This window comes from Citrus sinensis, chromosome 7 (genome assembly GCF_022201045.2).
Source record: "Citrus sinensis cultivar Valencia sweet orange chromosome 7, DVS_A1.0, whole genome shotgun sequence".
Taxonomy (NCBI): domain Eukaryota; kingdom Viridiplantae; phylum Streptophyta; class Magnoliopsida; order Sapindales; family Rutaceae; genus Citrus; species Citrus sinensis.
The window spans coordinates 7,584,740-7,600,182 of record NC_068562.1 but is presented as its reverse complement, the minus strand read 5'-3'; the positions used below and the strand labels follow the sequence as shown (position 1 = coordinate 7,600,182).

Genomic DNA, 15,443 nt, shown 5'->3' with positions numbered 1-15,443 from the left:
CAGTCAACAATGTTACTTACCAAAAAAAGATTAAAAGTTTTTAATAAAAGACACAAAAAGGTTAAAATATCAAAACAGTAAATCTTGTTTTATATTAAGATATTTTAGTTTTTTCATACTTTCTAATAAAAATCTATTAATCCAAATTTTTGTCAAAGCTATATATTTTGCAATCGGATGCGTGAGTTTGTTATAAGGATTTGGAGGGAGAGGAACAGTAATTGAGATTATTATTATTTTTTAAGAAGATAGAAATTGAGTTTAATTAAAATAATTTGACTGTTCCTTAAATATAATTACGCAAGGAAGGGGGTGTTATGAGGATAATGAAATAGTGTTAATAGCACTACTCATATTATATATTTTGGAATGGGTTGAGTTGGATTTTGTGAGTTAACCCAACCCAAATTCATGACGGGCCATAAGATCCTAACCCAGTTTTATAAAACCATCCAAACAAAAGTGCAATTTGGTTAGGGTTGAATTGGTTTATTTATTTTGGGTTATTCATGTTCCTAATCTAGCACAGCAAAGAAAAATATCCCGTTACAGAAACTTATATGATACTGTGATTAAAATTACAGTATCAATGATAAGATAAATATAAATTATATAAATTACACATAATATTAGTAAATGAAAGATAAAATAAGTAAATTAATATAAGAATAGTAAATTAGTACTTTAAAATTGTAAAAAGACAAACACATATAAAATATCATAAAACTTATAAATTAATATTAAACTTTAATTAAACAAAAAATATTTTATTCATTTGATTTAATTAAACAAAAAAAAGGCACTCATCAAATACAAACAAAAAATTGTGTTAAAAAATAATTAAAATAAATTTTATTGAACTGATTTAACTATAAATTCTATATTCATTTTAGGACATTCACAAGTTTTTTTCCCAGCTTCTATCATAGTATTGTTCTCTACATAGATTAATTAAGCAAAACTATTTTTGTTGATGTTGTCAAGTCAAAACAAAATAAAAAGTATTCTTATATTTCTAGACATATATGATATATCAATAAAATTGGATCTAATTTTTTGTTTTATATATACCTTATGAAGGATGCAATATCACCTAAACTCGCATATAGCTTTGAAAAACATAACAAGTATAGTTTTTCAAAATCTGATTTTGAAAATAAGTTTTATCTTAATAAAATTTCACATATATCACCACATATATTACATAAACCCGAAACTATCATTATTCAATCTAGAAACAAAGTCAGCAAATATATGCGGTGATTATTATTATAATGAGTTCTCATTTTACATTTGTAAATTCTTATATGAATTTACTTTTATTATTTGTCGTTTACAAGTTTATTGTTACACTTGTAGTTTTTATTTTATTTACCAATAATATACCAATTTACTACTCCTATGTTAATTTATTTGTTTTACCCTCTATTTACATGTTTCCTTAACATAATTTATGTTTTATTTTACGCTTAATGTTGTTTTACAAGTTTTATATTACATTTATAAGTTTTTGTTTTGTTGACTAATAATACACTAATTTACAATTCCTTAATTAATTTACTTATTCTATTTTCCATTCATAAGTCTTCTGTTTTGTTTACTTAATTTATGTTTTACTTGACACTTATTATTGATTTACAAGTTTTATATAATATTTGTAAGTTTTGTTTTGTTTATCATTAATACATCAATTTACAACTCTTATGTTAATTTACTTATTTCATCTTTCATTTACAAGTCTTATATTGATTTCACTTAATTTATGTTTTATTTTACACTTAGTGTTGATTTATGAGTTTTATGTTAAATTTACATATTTTATATTTTATTTACATAATTCATATCTAAATACGGTATTGATGCCGTGATTTTAATCAAAGCGTCATAAAATGACCCATCAAGATACATGGAATTGTAAAAATTTCAGCAAAGTGGGAGTAGATCAAATTCCAACAAACTAATTAAAGATCGCATGGTAGCTTAATATTAGATTACTTAATTATTGCATTATTTTTTATAAATTAACATAATAAAAAGCTCCAAATATTTGTTAAAAAATTTCGTTACAAAAATCAACAATTTTCTAACGAAGTTAAGAACAAATCAAAACAAAAGCAACAATCTGTTATGGGATGTGTGATCCTGATTATATCTTAAAATATTTTTCAAGAAATGAAAAATCAAGAGAAAACTTTAAAAACTGAAGTTTTTATTTTCCAAGATGACCTTAATTTTCTTGGGATATTAAATCAGACACTAGAGAAGTCAATGACAAAATATATGCATCGAGATGAACTTACTTTATTTATCAAATAAATAAATAAATATAGTTTTCTTAATTTTTTTTAAACAAAAATAAAACGGTTAGAATCAGACGGTTGAGATTTCGATCTTTGCTGTGCCAGACTAGGAACATGGAACACAATAACCACTCCCCTCCGCTGTACTGAACCCCTTCCGGCACCGCCATACCCAGACAATAATTTTCACTAGACTAGAAATGCCCCTGACATTCCATTTATTGCTCCCCCACAGCACAAACACCCTCAACTCTCCCGCAAGGGCATAATAGTAAAAGAAAAATTAACTGTTTTAACGGTTTCTCGATGCTGACCATTTCAAAGCAAAATATAACCATCACTCTCTAATTTTAAGGCTCTCTTGCACTCACCAAAAGAAAATAATAACAATAATACACGCACATGAACAACAAAATAAGCTCTAACAGATCATTACATATAATTTTTTTTTTAAAAAAAAAGAAAAGAAAAGAAAAGAAAAACCAACCTAAAATTTAGCATTGCAACAAATTCCCACAAATAATATTCAGTAATAATTACATTTGTCTAAAATTGCCTTTAGGCCTCAAGAATCCGGCTTAGCTAATGGCCGTGACATGGCTTTGGCTTCTCCGGCCAATCTTTTTCTTTTCTATCACATTTCCGGTAACGTTTTCCATGTCAGAGTCCGAGGCTTTATTAAAGCTCAAGAGTTCATTTACAAATGCAAAAGCACTTGATTCTTGGATGCCAAGCACGGCGCCTTGCAGAGGAGGGGAAGAAGAATGGAGCGGAGTAGTGTGCTCCGAAGGCATTGTCACGGGTTTATATATCAATAGCTTGGGATTATCAGGAAAGATTGATGTTGATGCATTGACAGAACTCACCGGTTTGCGTACATTTAGTGTTGCTAATAATTCTTTTTCGGGTAAGACACCCGAATTCAGTCGTTTAGGTGGTTTGAGGGCTATCTACTTGGACAAGAATCAATTCTCCGGTGAGATTCCACCGGGTTATTTCGATGAAATGGGTGCGCTTAGGAAGCTTTGGTTTTCGAACAACAAGTTTAGAGGGCGATTGCCTCCATCACTGTTTAAATTGCCTCATCTCACCGAGTTACATCTCGAGAGCAATCAGTTTAATGGGACAATTCCATCTTTTGATCAACCTACGTTGGTGCGATTAAACTTGTCAAGCAATAAATTGGAAGGGGAAATCCCGGCCAGCTTATTGAGATTCAATGCGAGTTCTTTTTCAGGAAATGCAGGGCTTTGTGGAAAGAATTTGGGCGTTGAATGCCGCAATGCGAAGGCATCAGCAGCAAACAAAAACATTCATCCTCCTCCTCCTCCTCATCCTGCTGCTGAAAACGTTGATGACTCCAAAAAGGTTATCGCTGCAGGAGTAGCACTAAGCGTGATGCTAGTTTCAATTGCAATTGTGGTTATAATAAGAATTAGGCGAAAGAGGAAGGCGTTTAAAGTGCTAGAGAAGGAGAGTGTTCAGGCAGTGGAAGTCCGGGTTTCGGTGCCAAACAAAAGTAGGGATGTTGATGTGAGCAGAAAGGCTAGTTCAAGCCGGAGGGGGTCGTCTCATCATGGAAAGAACAGTGGGGTTGGGGAACTAGTTCTGGTGAATGGCCAAAAGGGTGTTTTTGGGTTGCCTGACTTGATGAAGGCAGCAGCAGAAGTGCTTGGAAACGGGGGACTGGGATCTTCGTATAAGGCTATGATGGCTGATGGGGTAACAGTAGTGGTAAAGAGAATGAAGGAGTCCAGTGCAATGGCAAGAGATGCGTTTGATACGGAGGTTAGAAGGCTCGGAAGGCTAAGGCACAGTAATGTTTTAGCACCATTGGCGTATCATTACAGGGCAGATGAGAAACTATTGGTTTACGAATACATTCCCGGAGGCAGCTTGCTCTATCTATTGCATGGTAAGAAAGTTCCCTTGCTTGTTAAGTTTCATCAAAATTTTAAGTTGTTTTCATTAACGACTGAAATGTTTTGATTTCTGTAGGTGATCGAGGGCCATCACACGATGAGCTCACCTGGCCTGCCAGGTTAAAGATTGTTCAAGGAATTGCCAGAGGGATAGGCTATCTGCATACAGAACTGGCCCACCTAGACTTGCCTCATGGCAATCTCAAATCAAGCAACATCTTTATTAGTCCTGAGAATGAGCCATTGATCTCAGAATTTGGATTCTATACAATGATTAACAGTGCCAATCTTGCACAAGCATTATTTGCCTATAAGGCCCCCGAAGCTATTCAATCCGGGAAGGTGACACCGAAATGCGACGTATACTGTCTAGGAATAATCATTCTTGAAATCCTGACAGGAAAATTTCCTTCCCAATATCTAACCAACGGTAATGGTGGGATCGATGTAGTTGAATGGGTAGCATCAGCTTTTTCGGAAGGAAGAGTGACAGATTTGCTTGATCCTGAGATTGCAAGCTCAACAAATTCACCGGGTGAGATGGAACAACTACTCGAAATTGGCAGAGCCTGCACTCAAAGTGATCCTGAGCAGCGATTAGAAATGAGAGAAGCCGTTAGACGCATAGTAGAGATACAACAATCAGATGGAAACATGGACGCTAGAACATCGCAAAATATTTTGCCAACACTTGATCATGGCTGTGCAGAGAATCAGGAATCCGGGAAAAGCCATGAATCGGTATTAGACAACTTCGATAACAGGATATCAGGGCGTTAAATTAAGATGATGATGGCGATGATTTTTTTTTTTTTTGGGGTTTTTTTTACATTTAATTTCTCCGTTATCCTAACCTAACTAATGACATGGGCTGATTCGGAAGAAACTACGTGGGTTTGAAGTTGCATTGAGGCTATGTATGTTACAAGTTTTGCACGAGGCAAGGTCAGGGAGATGAATTCAGAGAACAAATATGTATAAAATGTTGTCGTAGCGGATTGATTTTCTTTTTCAAACTTCAAATAGGGTGGCAATATTAATTACTCTTTTTAAGAATGCGTTGCAAATGGTTTCTGTAGTGAAGATGCTTCCCAAAAAAAAGAAAATAACCAGCAATTAAACAGCTGGTAAGCTGAAAAAAGATTTTGCGAGTGTGGGAATTTATGCATATTCGAAGTTAAAGGGAGACAATATTTAAATCTCAGTTAATTGGGGAGGCAAATGAGAATTAAAGAAAGCTCTCAGATTTTGAAACTTGCAAGTTCCAACTCATCGACAGATTTAAAACGTTATGTTAGGTCAACATGTATGTACGTTCATAGCTCACTACAGCTGGAGGTTTCATTGAATGAATATATAAATGGCTTAAATTTGATCATATTCTAATCTGGCGTACAACAATGAACCACCATTGACATGCAAGTCCCCTAAAATACAAAACTGCAGACTTTTTTCAAATAATTTATGTTCCATTTTAAAATTCTCCCAGAATCCGATACTTTCACATTGAACCAGGACCTTGAGCCCCACGTAAAAACGTTTTAATTGTACGTGTGCACATCGAAATTCCTTTCAAATGTTTAAATTAAAGTTACCTTCTTAAGTATTGAAACTAATCTCTAATGTGTCATGTCGTGTTATGTTAATAAGATTAAATAGTGCTACATTACGAGTTTAATTATTGATTATGCAAATAAAAGGCATCGATTCATCAATTTGACAACCATGCAACATTTATAGGACCAAAAACACAACATGAAGAAAGGCCAAAATTCATCAGATTTTCTCTTCCTAAATCACACTTGCACCACTCGTGCAACTCGTAATTTAAAAATAATTTATATTTTTTTTTTTACTGGATTGTAGTAAATTAATCGTAAATCACCACTCGAAGATCCCCGAAAATCTCAAAACCCATAAAAGAAAGGAATTCTGCACTGTACAACCTCAAAATTTTTCGTTTGATTTACAGCTTTAATTATTGAAACCCCTCAATCATTTTCAAAACTTAATCAATATGATAATGCATGATTATTCTCCCTAGCATGCATGCACGTGCATGTCACCCTGATTTAGCAGAAGATTAGTTGACTTCATTAATGGATCAATTACTCATTCTAACAATTTAATTTTGTTTTTGTATGCGGCCCGAGGCAGCAGAGGTAAACTGGAATATATGCTAATTATTCGCTAATCAAAAAAGCACGTTAAGCTGTTGCTTGGCTGTATTTAGTTTGCATAAAAAGAATCTTAGTCAATTATTTATGTTAAAATGCATAAAAAGCAATGCATTTGTCTCTTTCTTTATATTCATTTTCTTGATATATTATCATTTCCCTTAAACTTTCATCTGACCCCATCTAGCCATCTGCTCCTTTTGTTTGCTTTTCAAGCTAAACCCAACGTATAATCCTCCAAATCTACTTCAAAATATTTATTTAAAAAAAATCCTTTTTTTAATTCGTGCACAAAAAATTAACCGCATCACATTGGTTCAATTCAGAATCATTTCAAAAAAATTCTGAACCAATTGGTTTAGAACCAGTTCGAGTCTTCCAAAAAGTAATCACGGTCGGTCTAGGAAATTCTGAAGGGAACCGAAAATGTCCGTCCCTAATCGGCTAATCCCAACCATAATCTTGATGAAGCTAAACCTACCAATTTACCAAATACTAATCAGTTTATCACTCAAAATTCAATCAGCATAAACAGGACCAGCTAAGGGCTTGCCTGGGCCAATTATAGTAAGTTAGTAACTATAGCGCATTATTGATGCCAGTTAGTATGGGCCAAGAAAATTTGGGCTATCGCTGAAATCTATGTACTCCAATAATTGGGGGAGATTAAAAACCAGAAAATTCAAAGAAGCAACGGGAAAAAAAGGGGACAAATCTTTTACACCAGAAGCTTTGTTGCAGCTTCTGCCGAAATTTTACCAGAATATACCACAAAAGATTACCCCACTGTCACGTAATGAGATAATTGAGAGAGTTTCTATACAAGTCAAAAATGTTGCATTTTCGTCCCCTTCCTCTCTTCTTTCCCACATGAAGCAGTTTTCAAGTTTTAACTGCAATCTCAAATCCTTTGTCAAAATTTCCGCTTACTGACAAAATTATTTCCACAGACCACAGCTGCCTTACTAGACTAGAGACCAAAAGCCGGAGACACCTTATCAAAAGAATAAAATCCAAAAAAAAAAAAAACAGAAATTAAAAATTAGTGAATTAAATCAATCATCAAAGTATCTCACTCTAAAAATTTCTTCTTTCTTCATCAAAGATCCCACCACCTTTTCTGGATTTTCTTCATTCTTTAGCCTTTCTGTGTTGATCCAATATTACCCTTTACTCTAAACCAGCTGAAAAGGATTCCCCCCCCCCCCCCTCTTCACATCAACAGGCAACAGCTTCTAAGGAATTAGAAAGATCACCTTTTTGGTTGTGTTCTTTTCTTTTCTTTTTTTAATTTAAAGCCATGGAGCCACCGGAAAATTATGTTCTTGAAGGGAGCTTTGAATCAGCAGAGAAGATAATACTTCGTTGGGACTCAACAGCATCAGAGGAAGCAAGAGAGAAGATGATCTTCGAAGGTGATCGATGTGAAGTGGATCGATATTTGCAAGCAGTTGATGAAATCCAACGCTCAATTTCGTCCACAAGCATCTCTGGTGACGGCCAGTCAAAAGTCAACTTTGCTATCCAGATCGCCATGGCGAGGCTTGAGGATGAGTTCAGGAACATTCTGCTGGCTCACATTCATGCTTTTGATGTTGACTCGCTTGCAACCGATCCCAGTTCATCTTCTTGCTCAAGAACTGAAAGTGGCGGTGATCACTTTGATGATGATGATGAGGACCGTCAGCAGCTGGGACAAGAGCAAGAAAAAGACCATCTTGACTCAACAACTAGTAGTACCACTTATGATGTTTTGAAACATAGTGAATCCAACACTAGTGTTAGTTCTAGTTATAGGTCAACTAGTTGTATTCGAGAGATCGAGTTGATACCCGAAGAGACCATTGAGGATCTTAAGAATATAGCTGAGAGGATGATTGCTGCTGGGTATTTGAGGGAGTGTACTCAGGTTTATGGAAGCGTGAGGAAGTCAGCAATTGATTCAAGTTTTAAGAGACTTGGTGTTGAGAAGTTGAGTATTGGGGATATTCAAAGGCTTGAGTGGGATGCACTTGAGACTAAGATTAGGAGATGGATTAGAGCTGCGAAAGTTTGTGTGAGGATCTTGTTTGCAAGTGAGAAGAGATTGTGTGAGCAAATCTTTGATGGGGTTGGTACGGCTATTGATGATGCTTGTTTTATGGAGACTGTTAAAGGGCCAGCTATTCAGTTGTTTAATTTTGCTGAGGCAATTAGTATTAGCAGGAGATCACCTGAGAAGCTGTTTAAGATTCTGGATTTACATGATGCCTTGGTGGAATTGATGCCTGATATTGAGATTGTTTTTGATTCGAAATCGTCTGACTTGATTCGAGTACAGGCTGCAGAGATTCTATCAAGATTGGCTGAAGCTGCAAGAGGGATCTTATCTGAGTTTGAGAATGCTGTTTTGAAGGAGCCATCAAAGGTTCCAGTGCCTGGAGGGACAATTCATCCATTGACTAGGTATGTGATGAATTATATCAGTTTGATTTCTGATTACAAACAGACATTGATTGAGCTTATAATGTCAAAACCATCAACTGGGTCTAGATATTCGGGTGATCCATCAACTCCAGATATGGATTTTGCTGAATTAGAAGGGAAGACACCATTAGCCCTTCATTTGATATGGGTAATTGTAATTTTGCAATTCAATTTGGATGGAAAGTCCAAGCACTACAAAGATGCATCTTTAGTACATTTGTTTATGATGAACAATGTTCACTATATTGTTCAAAAAGTGAAAAGTTCACCAGAATTGAGAGAAATGATTGGTGATGATTATTTGAGGAAAATGACTGGGAAATTTAGGCAGGCTGCGACTAATTACCAGAGAGCAACTTGGGTGAAGGTGTTGTATTGCTTGAGAGATGAGGGATTGCATGTAAGTGGGGGTTTTTCTTCTGGGGTGTCAAAAAGTGCTTTGAGAGAGAGATTTAAGTCCTTCAATGCAATGTTTGAGGAGGTTCATAGGACTCAAGCGACATGGTTGATACCAGATTCTCAGCTTAGGGAGGAGCTAAGGATATCCATATCAGAGAAGTTGATTCCAGCTTACAGGTCATTTCTTGGGAGGTTCAGGAGCCATATAGAGAGTTCAAAACATCCAGAGAATTACATCAAGTACTCGGTTGAGGATTTGGAGACCTCAGTCTTGGATTTCTTCGAGGGGTACCCTGTATCCCAGCACCTGAGGAGGAGATCTCAGTGAAAGTATGAAGTAAGTTTTGCCAAATTAGAAACTAGGACACATTCTTTAAATTTTTTATGGGGTGTTTGGGCAATGCAGTGCTGGTTAATCTGGGTACCATGTGCTCTCCAACTGCTTCAAGCATCATTGGCTTAATTTCCATGAATAAGTTGTAGATCTCCAGATAGCCAGGTGCCTCCGCCCAAATTCTTCTGCATTGTGAGCACTATGATTGTTTTTGTTACCATATTTTAGATTTTTGTTCCATTTGTTCATATGGTTATTTGTTGAATTTGGAAGTGTGTACTCTATATTTTACATACTATCTATGATATCAGGAACAGTATTTCTTTTCTTTGAAATACCCATATATCTTTTGACTAGTTATGTTTATTGCTTTGATCAAGTGTATATGGAAAATGGAATTTATTATTTAGCTTTGATATGGACAAAGCATAAGCATAGATGTTGTAATGAAATAACTTCTTTTTTTTTCTCCTTTTGAAAGGGTTTTTATGAAATAACCTGATGATGGGTTAAGCGAGTATGATGTCTGCTTTCTAAGAGTTTTAACACAATATAAAAATTTATTTGAATACAAATTTTTCTTTCAGATTTCTTTCTCTTAAAGATCTGCAGCAGTTTCTTCATCGAGATATGATGTTTGTGAATGTATATATTGTCGCAAGATTCAAAGAAAAGTAGGCAATTCAAAACAGGATTTGGTTTCCGAGTATCCTCTGTCAGCTTACAGAATCAAGAATATGGATAATCCTGATGAAACTTAATAGTTAGATCCTGATGAAACTTAAAAATTAGGATAACCAACTCTATGGTCCAATTAAGAGTATGCAGTTGGAAAATGCTGTATACTCTTATGTAGTTCAATTCTAATGTGAGTAGTTATGTGTATTCTTGATTGATTCTGCTAACAGATTTATGCTCAGAGCAGACACCCATTTATTTGGACGGACAGATATTTCACCAGCAGGGATTCTACCTAGTACTTAATCTTGAGTAGATTTTCAAGTTTCTAAAATCGTCAATTGCATTCATATCATTATTGGATCAATTCCCTGTTGTGTTGTGACGAGATGTTTGGGGGGCTTTACCTTTCTATCTTTTTGGCCATTTCTTGAATGAATGAATGCATATTGCTGATGGGAAATACATGTTGTTGATGGGATTACCAGCCTGCCTTGATTGGTTTTTAGGCAAAAGACGCAACCTTTAAGCCTAGCCAACTTGCTTGAGTGGTAATCCCAATTGGGGGAACAGTCCATAAAACTCTACGATTTTGGTTAATGAAATAGCTGGAGTCTGGAGAGCCAAATGATTTTTCAGTCTACTTTCTTTTGTTGGTTGTCTATGTGAAATGCAAAAAGAGTCAAAAAGCATAAGACCAATTGATTTTCCTTTTGCTTATTGACCAACAGCATTGAATTTCTAGAATCACTGCTTACAGTACTGCTGGATGAAAAACATGTGGATGCCGCAAGTTCCATATTAAATGCTTTGATCACTCTCTTAACCATGAACAATATTGAATGGTGGATAACTTTCATCAAACTTTTGGTCATATTTCCAGCACCTTGTCAATCCAATGAAGTGAAATGAGAATGGTGTATTTGAAGAAAAATTAATTAACTCACAGGTTCAGTTGGGGCTAAAAGTAATTATCCAGTGACATTTTATCCAAAGATCTTTGCTTTTCATCACATCCAAAGACCCTTTCTGTAGAGAAAGAAGACAACAGCAAGTAACAATCTATATTTGTATTAAAAAAAGAAAACAATTGTTTGTTCCCAAAAAGAGGAAAAAAAAAAGTAACAGCTACAGGTGAAAATTAAATTGAAGTACAAACAAATTGACTTTATAAAGGGGGTGAAGAAAAGAAAGACGAGTGGACTTTAGCTTCTCATGATCTCTACCCTGGGTTTCAATTCTAAGTGCAGATTCTGAAGACAGGCGGTGGGTTTACTACAATTTCAAGGCCAAAAAGTTCAGAGAATCAAATGATTCAAGCTGCATTAAAAACCATGGCTGCAATTTACTTTACTCTCTTTTATCTTCTTCCAGATCACCATTTAACGCTCCATTGTTGCTTTGCACTGGTCTAGGTTCGGGCACGCTTCTTACATCCTTTGAAGCCATTGGGGATGGTTTTATGAGTGTCAACGAAGTTTCATCCTTGTCAAACTCTTCATTTACGTCTTCAGAATAAGCATACCTGTTGAAGAGTCAAAATATTGAACACTGATAATTAAGAGCTCAATAAGTTCAGAAAATTAGAAGCACATTCTGTGAAGCGTGAAGCATGAACCCTCTGACTATATATTTCAAGAGCAATTACAGTTCATATGAGCGACATCAAAAGACTTAGTGCTCCTTTTGGCATCTTGATTTTGTACTGAAAATAACCAACAAGGCTTCCAATCCTATTTGTCACCTCACCATCAAACACCCAGCTACCTCACACTTCAGTCTAATATACAACTGAATGCATTCATCATTCCACCGGTAGCTAGATATTATCTTTTTCTGCACCGTGATTTCTTATGTGAGCTAGCAGGGCTAGCCTTATTTCAGTTATTACAGGATGCATAGAAGAGTGCATTTCAGAAGAAACTCCAGAAAAAATATAAAAAATTGATGCAACTGTATAAAATGGTAAATGGAAAAGGAGAATAGAGGAAACAAAGAATTGGGGTAGTCTGGCCTCATACCGCATTGAGTTCTGAGAAGGTGCCCAAAGAGCACAGATAACACATAAGAGAGAGAATGACAGGATTTGCCAAAAAGCAGGGATGATCCAAGCATTCTGCCACTTCTCATTGTAAATATCATTTGACTTGAAATAGAGCTGCAATTAGAAAGTATAAAATTTGTATGAAGTAACAACTCGATGTGAATTACAGAGGAGGCAAGAATAAGATAGATCTAAATTGGTCTACTTTACATTCTTTATAGCTATTTTTGCCAAAACTTGAAAAGCTAATAATTATACAAAATTTAGCTACTTCTCTTGCTTTCATTTGCTCATAACCAAATGGTTGTGCATGGTTCATGTCTTTACTGGAATTTTTAGTTAAACTTAGCAGCCTACTGATAAAAAAGCGAAATGACATAGGAGATAAATTAGCCTTGAAGTTTGCAGTAACATAATCAGTATTTGATCCATATTACCTCATAGCATATCCAACCAACAGACACAATAACAGCTACTGCCAAAGCATTTGTGAACTTCCGGTAAATATCCAGCTTAGTCATCATCCTCCTAGCCTGTCACGTCATATCAGCAGTTAAGTAAAACACCTAACTTTATCCTTCAAAACAACAACAAAATGAATGAGGTAGCTGAAGTACACATCCTGGAGAATGCAGCTAGTACCTGGAGTTTATTTAATGTTGAAGAGAGCGAGGTAAAAATCCACAAAATGAAGAAAGCATCCAAGATGGCCACAGGAAGAACCAGAAATAATCTGGCCTTTCCTGAAAGATCGCTGACCGCACCAACATTCTCTACCAATTCTAGCACTTCAGATGCCAAAAAGAAGGTCCCTCCAAGCATGATCACCTTTGACGTAAGACCACCTAAGGTGGGTCTTACAACACCATAGCCCATGGCAACCATTAGGATGATAACACGTGCAACTGTACGTTTAACAGTACCAAAGGTGACTGCCCATGCAGTGATTCCCATTGGCCTGACTCCAGTCTCATTGAATTCAGCATACTCAAAATACCAAAGAGCCATCTCAAACATTCCTAGTGTTATCACCAATGTTATGCAGTTATGCAGATGAAGAACTTCTCTCCAAAATCTTGCATACTGTGAGAACCAGAATAACCCGAGTATCACAAAAGCAAGGGACATAAACCCATAGAAATTCATCAGTGGTGCCATTCTACCAGGCAAATAGCCAGTAGGATTTTTCCAAATACTTTTGCCCTCTACAACCAAGTCTTTCAGATTCAAATCACAGTGAATGAAGTACAAGTTATACATCCCTGTTTTAGTGATTTGTATTGAATTTGACGGCAATGTTGCCTCTACCTCATCTACTTCAAATTTGATGCCAAACACCTGAGGCCAGCTCGGATCCTTTGTGGAAGGCCGGTGGATGACTTCTCCTTGTGTACAAACACCCAACTTTGAGAGATCTGCTGTGCAACAGACAGCTCTTTGACCTCCATAGGCTGAACCCCCAATTGTCTCTCTATCCTCAACCTCAAAAACAAGGGCTTGGATCAACCCTGAACTGAAATTGGAATTGTCGATGGATCTTCGAAATGTGATCTTCTCGAAACTGGTTTGATATTACCACATAAGAAGAGAGTCAAGAAGATCAAATCATGTTCAGTGTTAACTACTGAATAAATAACAAAAGATGAAAAAGTTAAACACATAAAACAATGAGATAGCAATTCCAAAGCCAATCAACAGCTTTGAACCAGAAGTCAGATGCAGTACTCATAGCTTACATTATATAGTTGTGCTGCTAAGATTATAAAAAATTAACTCACATTCCACTAATTTTGACTAAGTAAGATATAGCATTCAGACTTCATCAATGCAAAAGGGATTTTCAATTATGTTTATTAGAGGTGTAAAGAAAATGCACATCTAGTTCCCTAACTCATATTTATACACTTGAATTAAAAAAAGAAAGAGCTAACAAGTGTCTCTATGTGCATTTAAATGACATTATTGTCATAACAGATGCTTACATCAAAACTAGACGACAATCAATTTGAACAAAAATTCAATGAAATTCAATGATTTACTCTCTAAGCAGTCAAATATTTCCTCCTTTTGCAATTCCCCAGTCTTATCAAAACTTTCAGCTCATAACCAAATGACCATCAATAAACCCACCCAAAAAAAAAAAAATCAACAACAAAATCACAATTTCTTCCACTTAAAGCCCCATTAAATATACTCAGAAATCAAGATTCATATGAAAAAGAGTCTGAAACTTAACTTACCGAATGTAAGAATCTCCGTTGTTAGCAGCGGTTTCATTGACATGAGCATCAGAGAAAGAAGAGTAAATCCCTTCACTGCCGGCATGCACAACAAAAGCATTCCCTTTGCTGACAAATTTATCTCCTTTATACTCGTGCACTGAAGCTTCACTTACGCACACCAACATTAAGCCCAAAAACAACAACAACAGAACCACTGATTGATTCATCTTCACAGGCATTGTGGTCACCAACTGAGAGAGTTTATGACTGTGGGTACGCGTCTGTTTTGCTGGATCCGCTCTGCTCAGCAGCTGATGTGAACAAACTGTGAGAGGAGGAGACAGGTGCGAATGAGATCTTGGGTTTGAGTGTTTTGGTCAGAGAGCGAGAGAGAGTGTGTGTGTGAGCGAAGAAGCTTGTATATTGGTTAATTTTCAAAATTTACCTTTTAATTTGCCAAGCCAACAAATAGATCCATGTTTCTACTTCTTGTCTCTCTTTTTTTCCTTTTTTTTAGGAAAAAAAAAGGTTTGGATGTGATGAAAATTCTCAAGATCTCTCCTGTTAAATACTAATATTTATTTTTATTATCATTTGAGCTCATTTTATTATGTATATACGTTACATTCACGATTAATAGAGTATACTAAAAAATATCATTGATAATTTTTAATTTATTAATCCCTCCACTAGAAATAAATAATATAAGTATGATAATATCATTTTAGTAGGAGTGACAACTGAATTGTTTAGGTTTGAGAATTGAAGATCACTTTCAATTTGAAGCGAGGTTCCAAAAAATGAATCAAGATTTCAAAAATAAAAAATAAGGAAATGACATTTGTCCACTACTAGATTTATTATGACCATAATTTTATCAGCCTTAACAAACTGGGCTAGA

At 35.5% G+C, this 15,443-nt stretch overlaps 3 protein-coding genes across 3 annotated transcripts; 2 read left to right on the top strand and 1 right to left on the bottom strand.

The window, feature by feature from the left end:
• The first annotated feature begins 2,885 nt into the window (after window positions 1-2,885).
• LOC102614968 (pollen receptor-like kinase 3) lies at window positions 2,886-5,392 on the top strand. The gene is made up of 2 exons (XM_006466081.3): window positions 2,886-4,215; window positions 4,299-5,392. Exons 1-2 carry the CDS (start codon window positions 2,886-2,888, stop codon window positions 5,000-5,002), a joined length of 2,034 nt encoding a protein of 677 aa, XP_006466144.2. The 3' UTR covers window positions 5,003-5,392.
• Window positions 5,393-7,120: 1,728 nt separating this feature from the next.
• On the top strand, window positions 7,121-9,935 carry LOC102617419 (exocyst complex component EXO70A1-like). Its single transcript, XM_006465822.4, has one exon. The coding sequence runs from the start codon at window positions 7,700-7,702 to the stop codon at window positions 9,590-9,592; it is 1,893 nt and encodes a 630-aa protein (XP_006465885.2). The 5' UTR covers window positions 7,121-7,699; the 3' UTR covers window positions 9,593-9,935.
• Window positions 9,936-11,331: 1,396 nt separating this feature from the next.
• LOC102617993 (uncharacterized) lies at window positions 11,332-14,948 on the bottom strand. The gene is made up of 5 exons (XM_006465824.4): window positions 14,561-14,948; window positions 12,963-13,881; window positions 12,758-12,853; window positions 12,298-12,434; window positions 11,332-11,801 (listed from the first exon to the last, which is right to left on the bottom strand). Exons 1-5 carry the CDS (start codon window positions 14,779-14,781, stop codon window positions 11,627-11,629), a joined length of 1,548 nt encoding a protein of 515 aa, XP_006465887.2. The 5' UTR covers window positions 14,782-14,948; the 3' UTR covers window positions 11,332-11,626.
• Window positions 14,949-15,443: the final 495 nt, after the last annotated feature.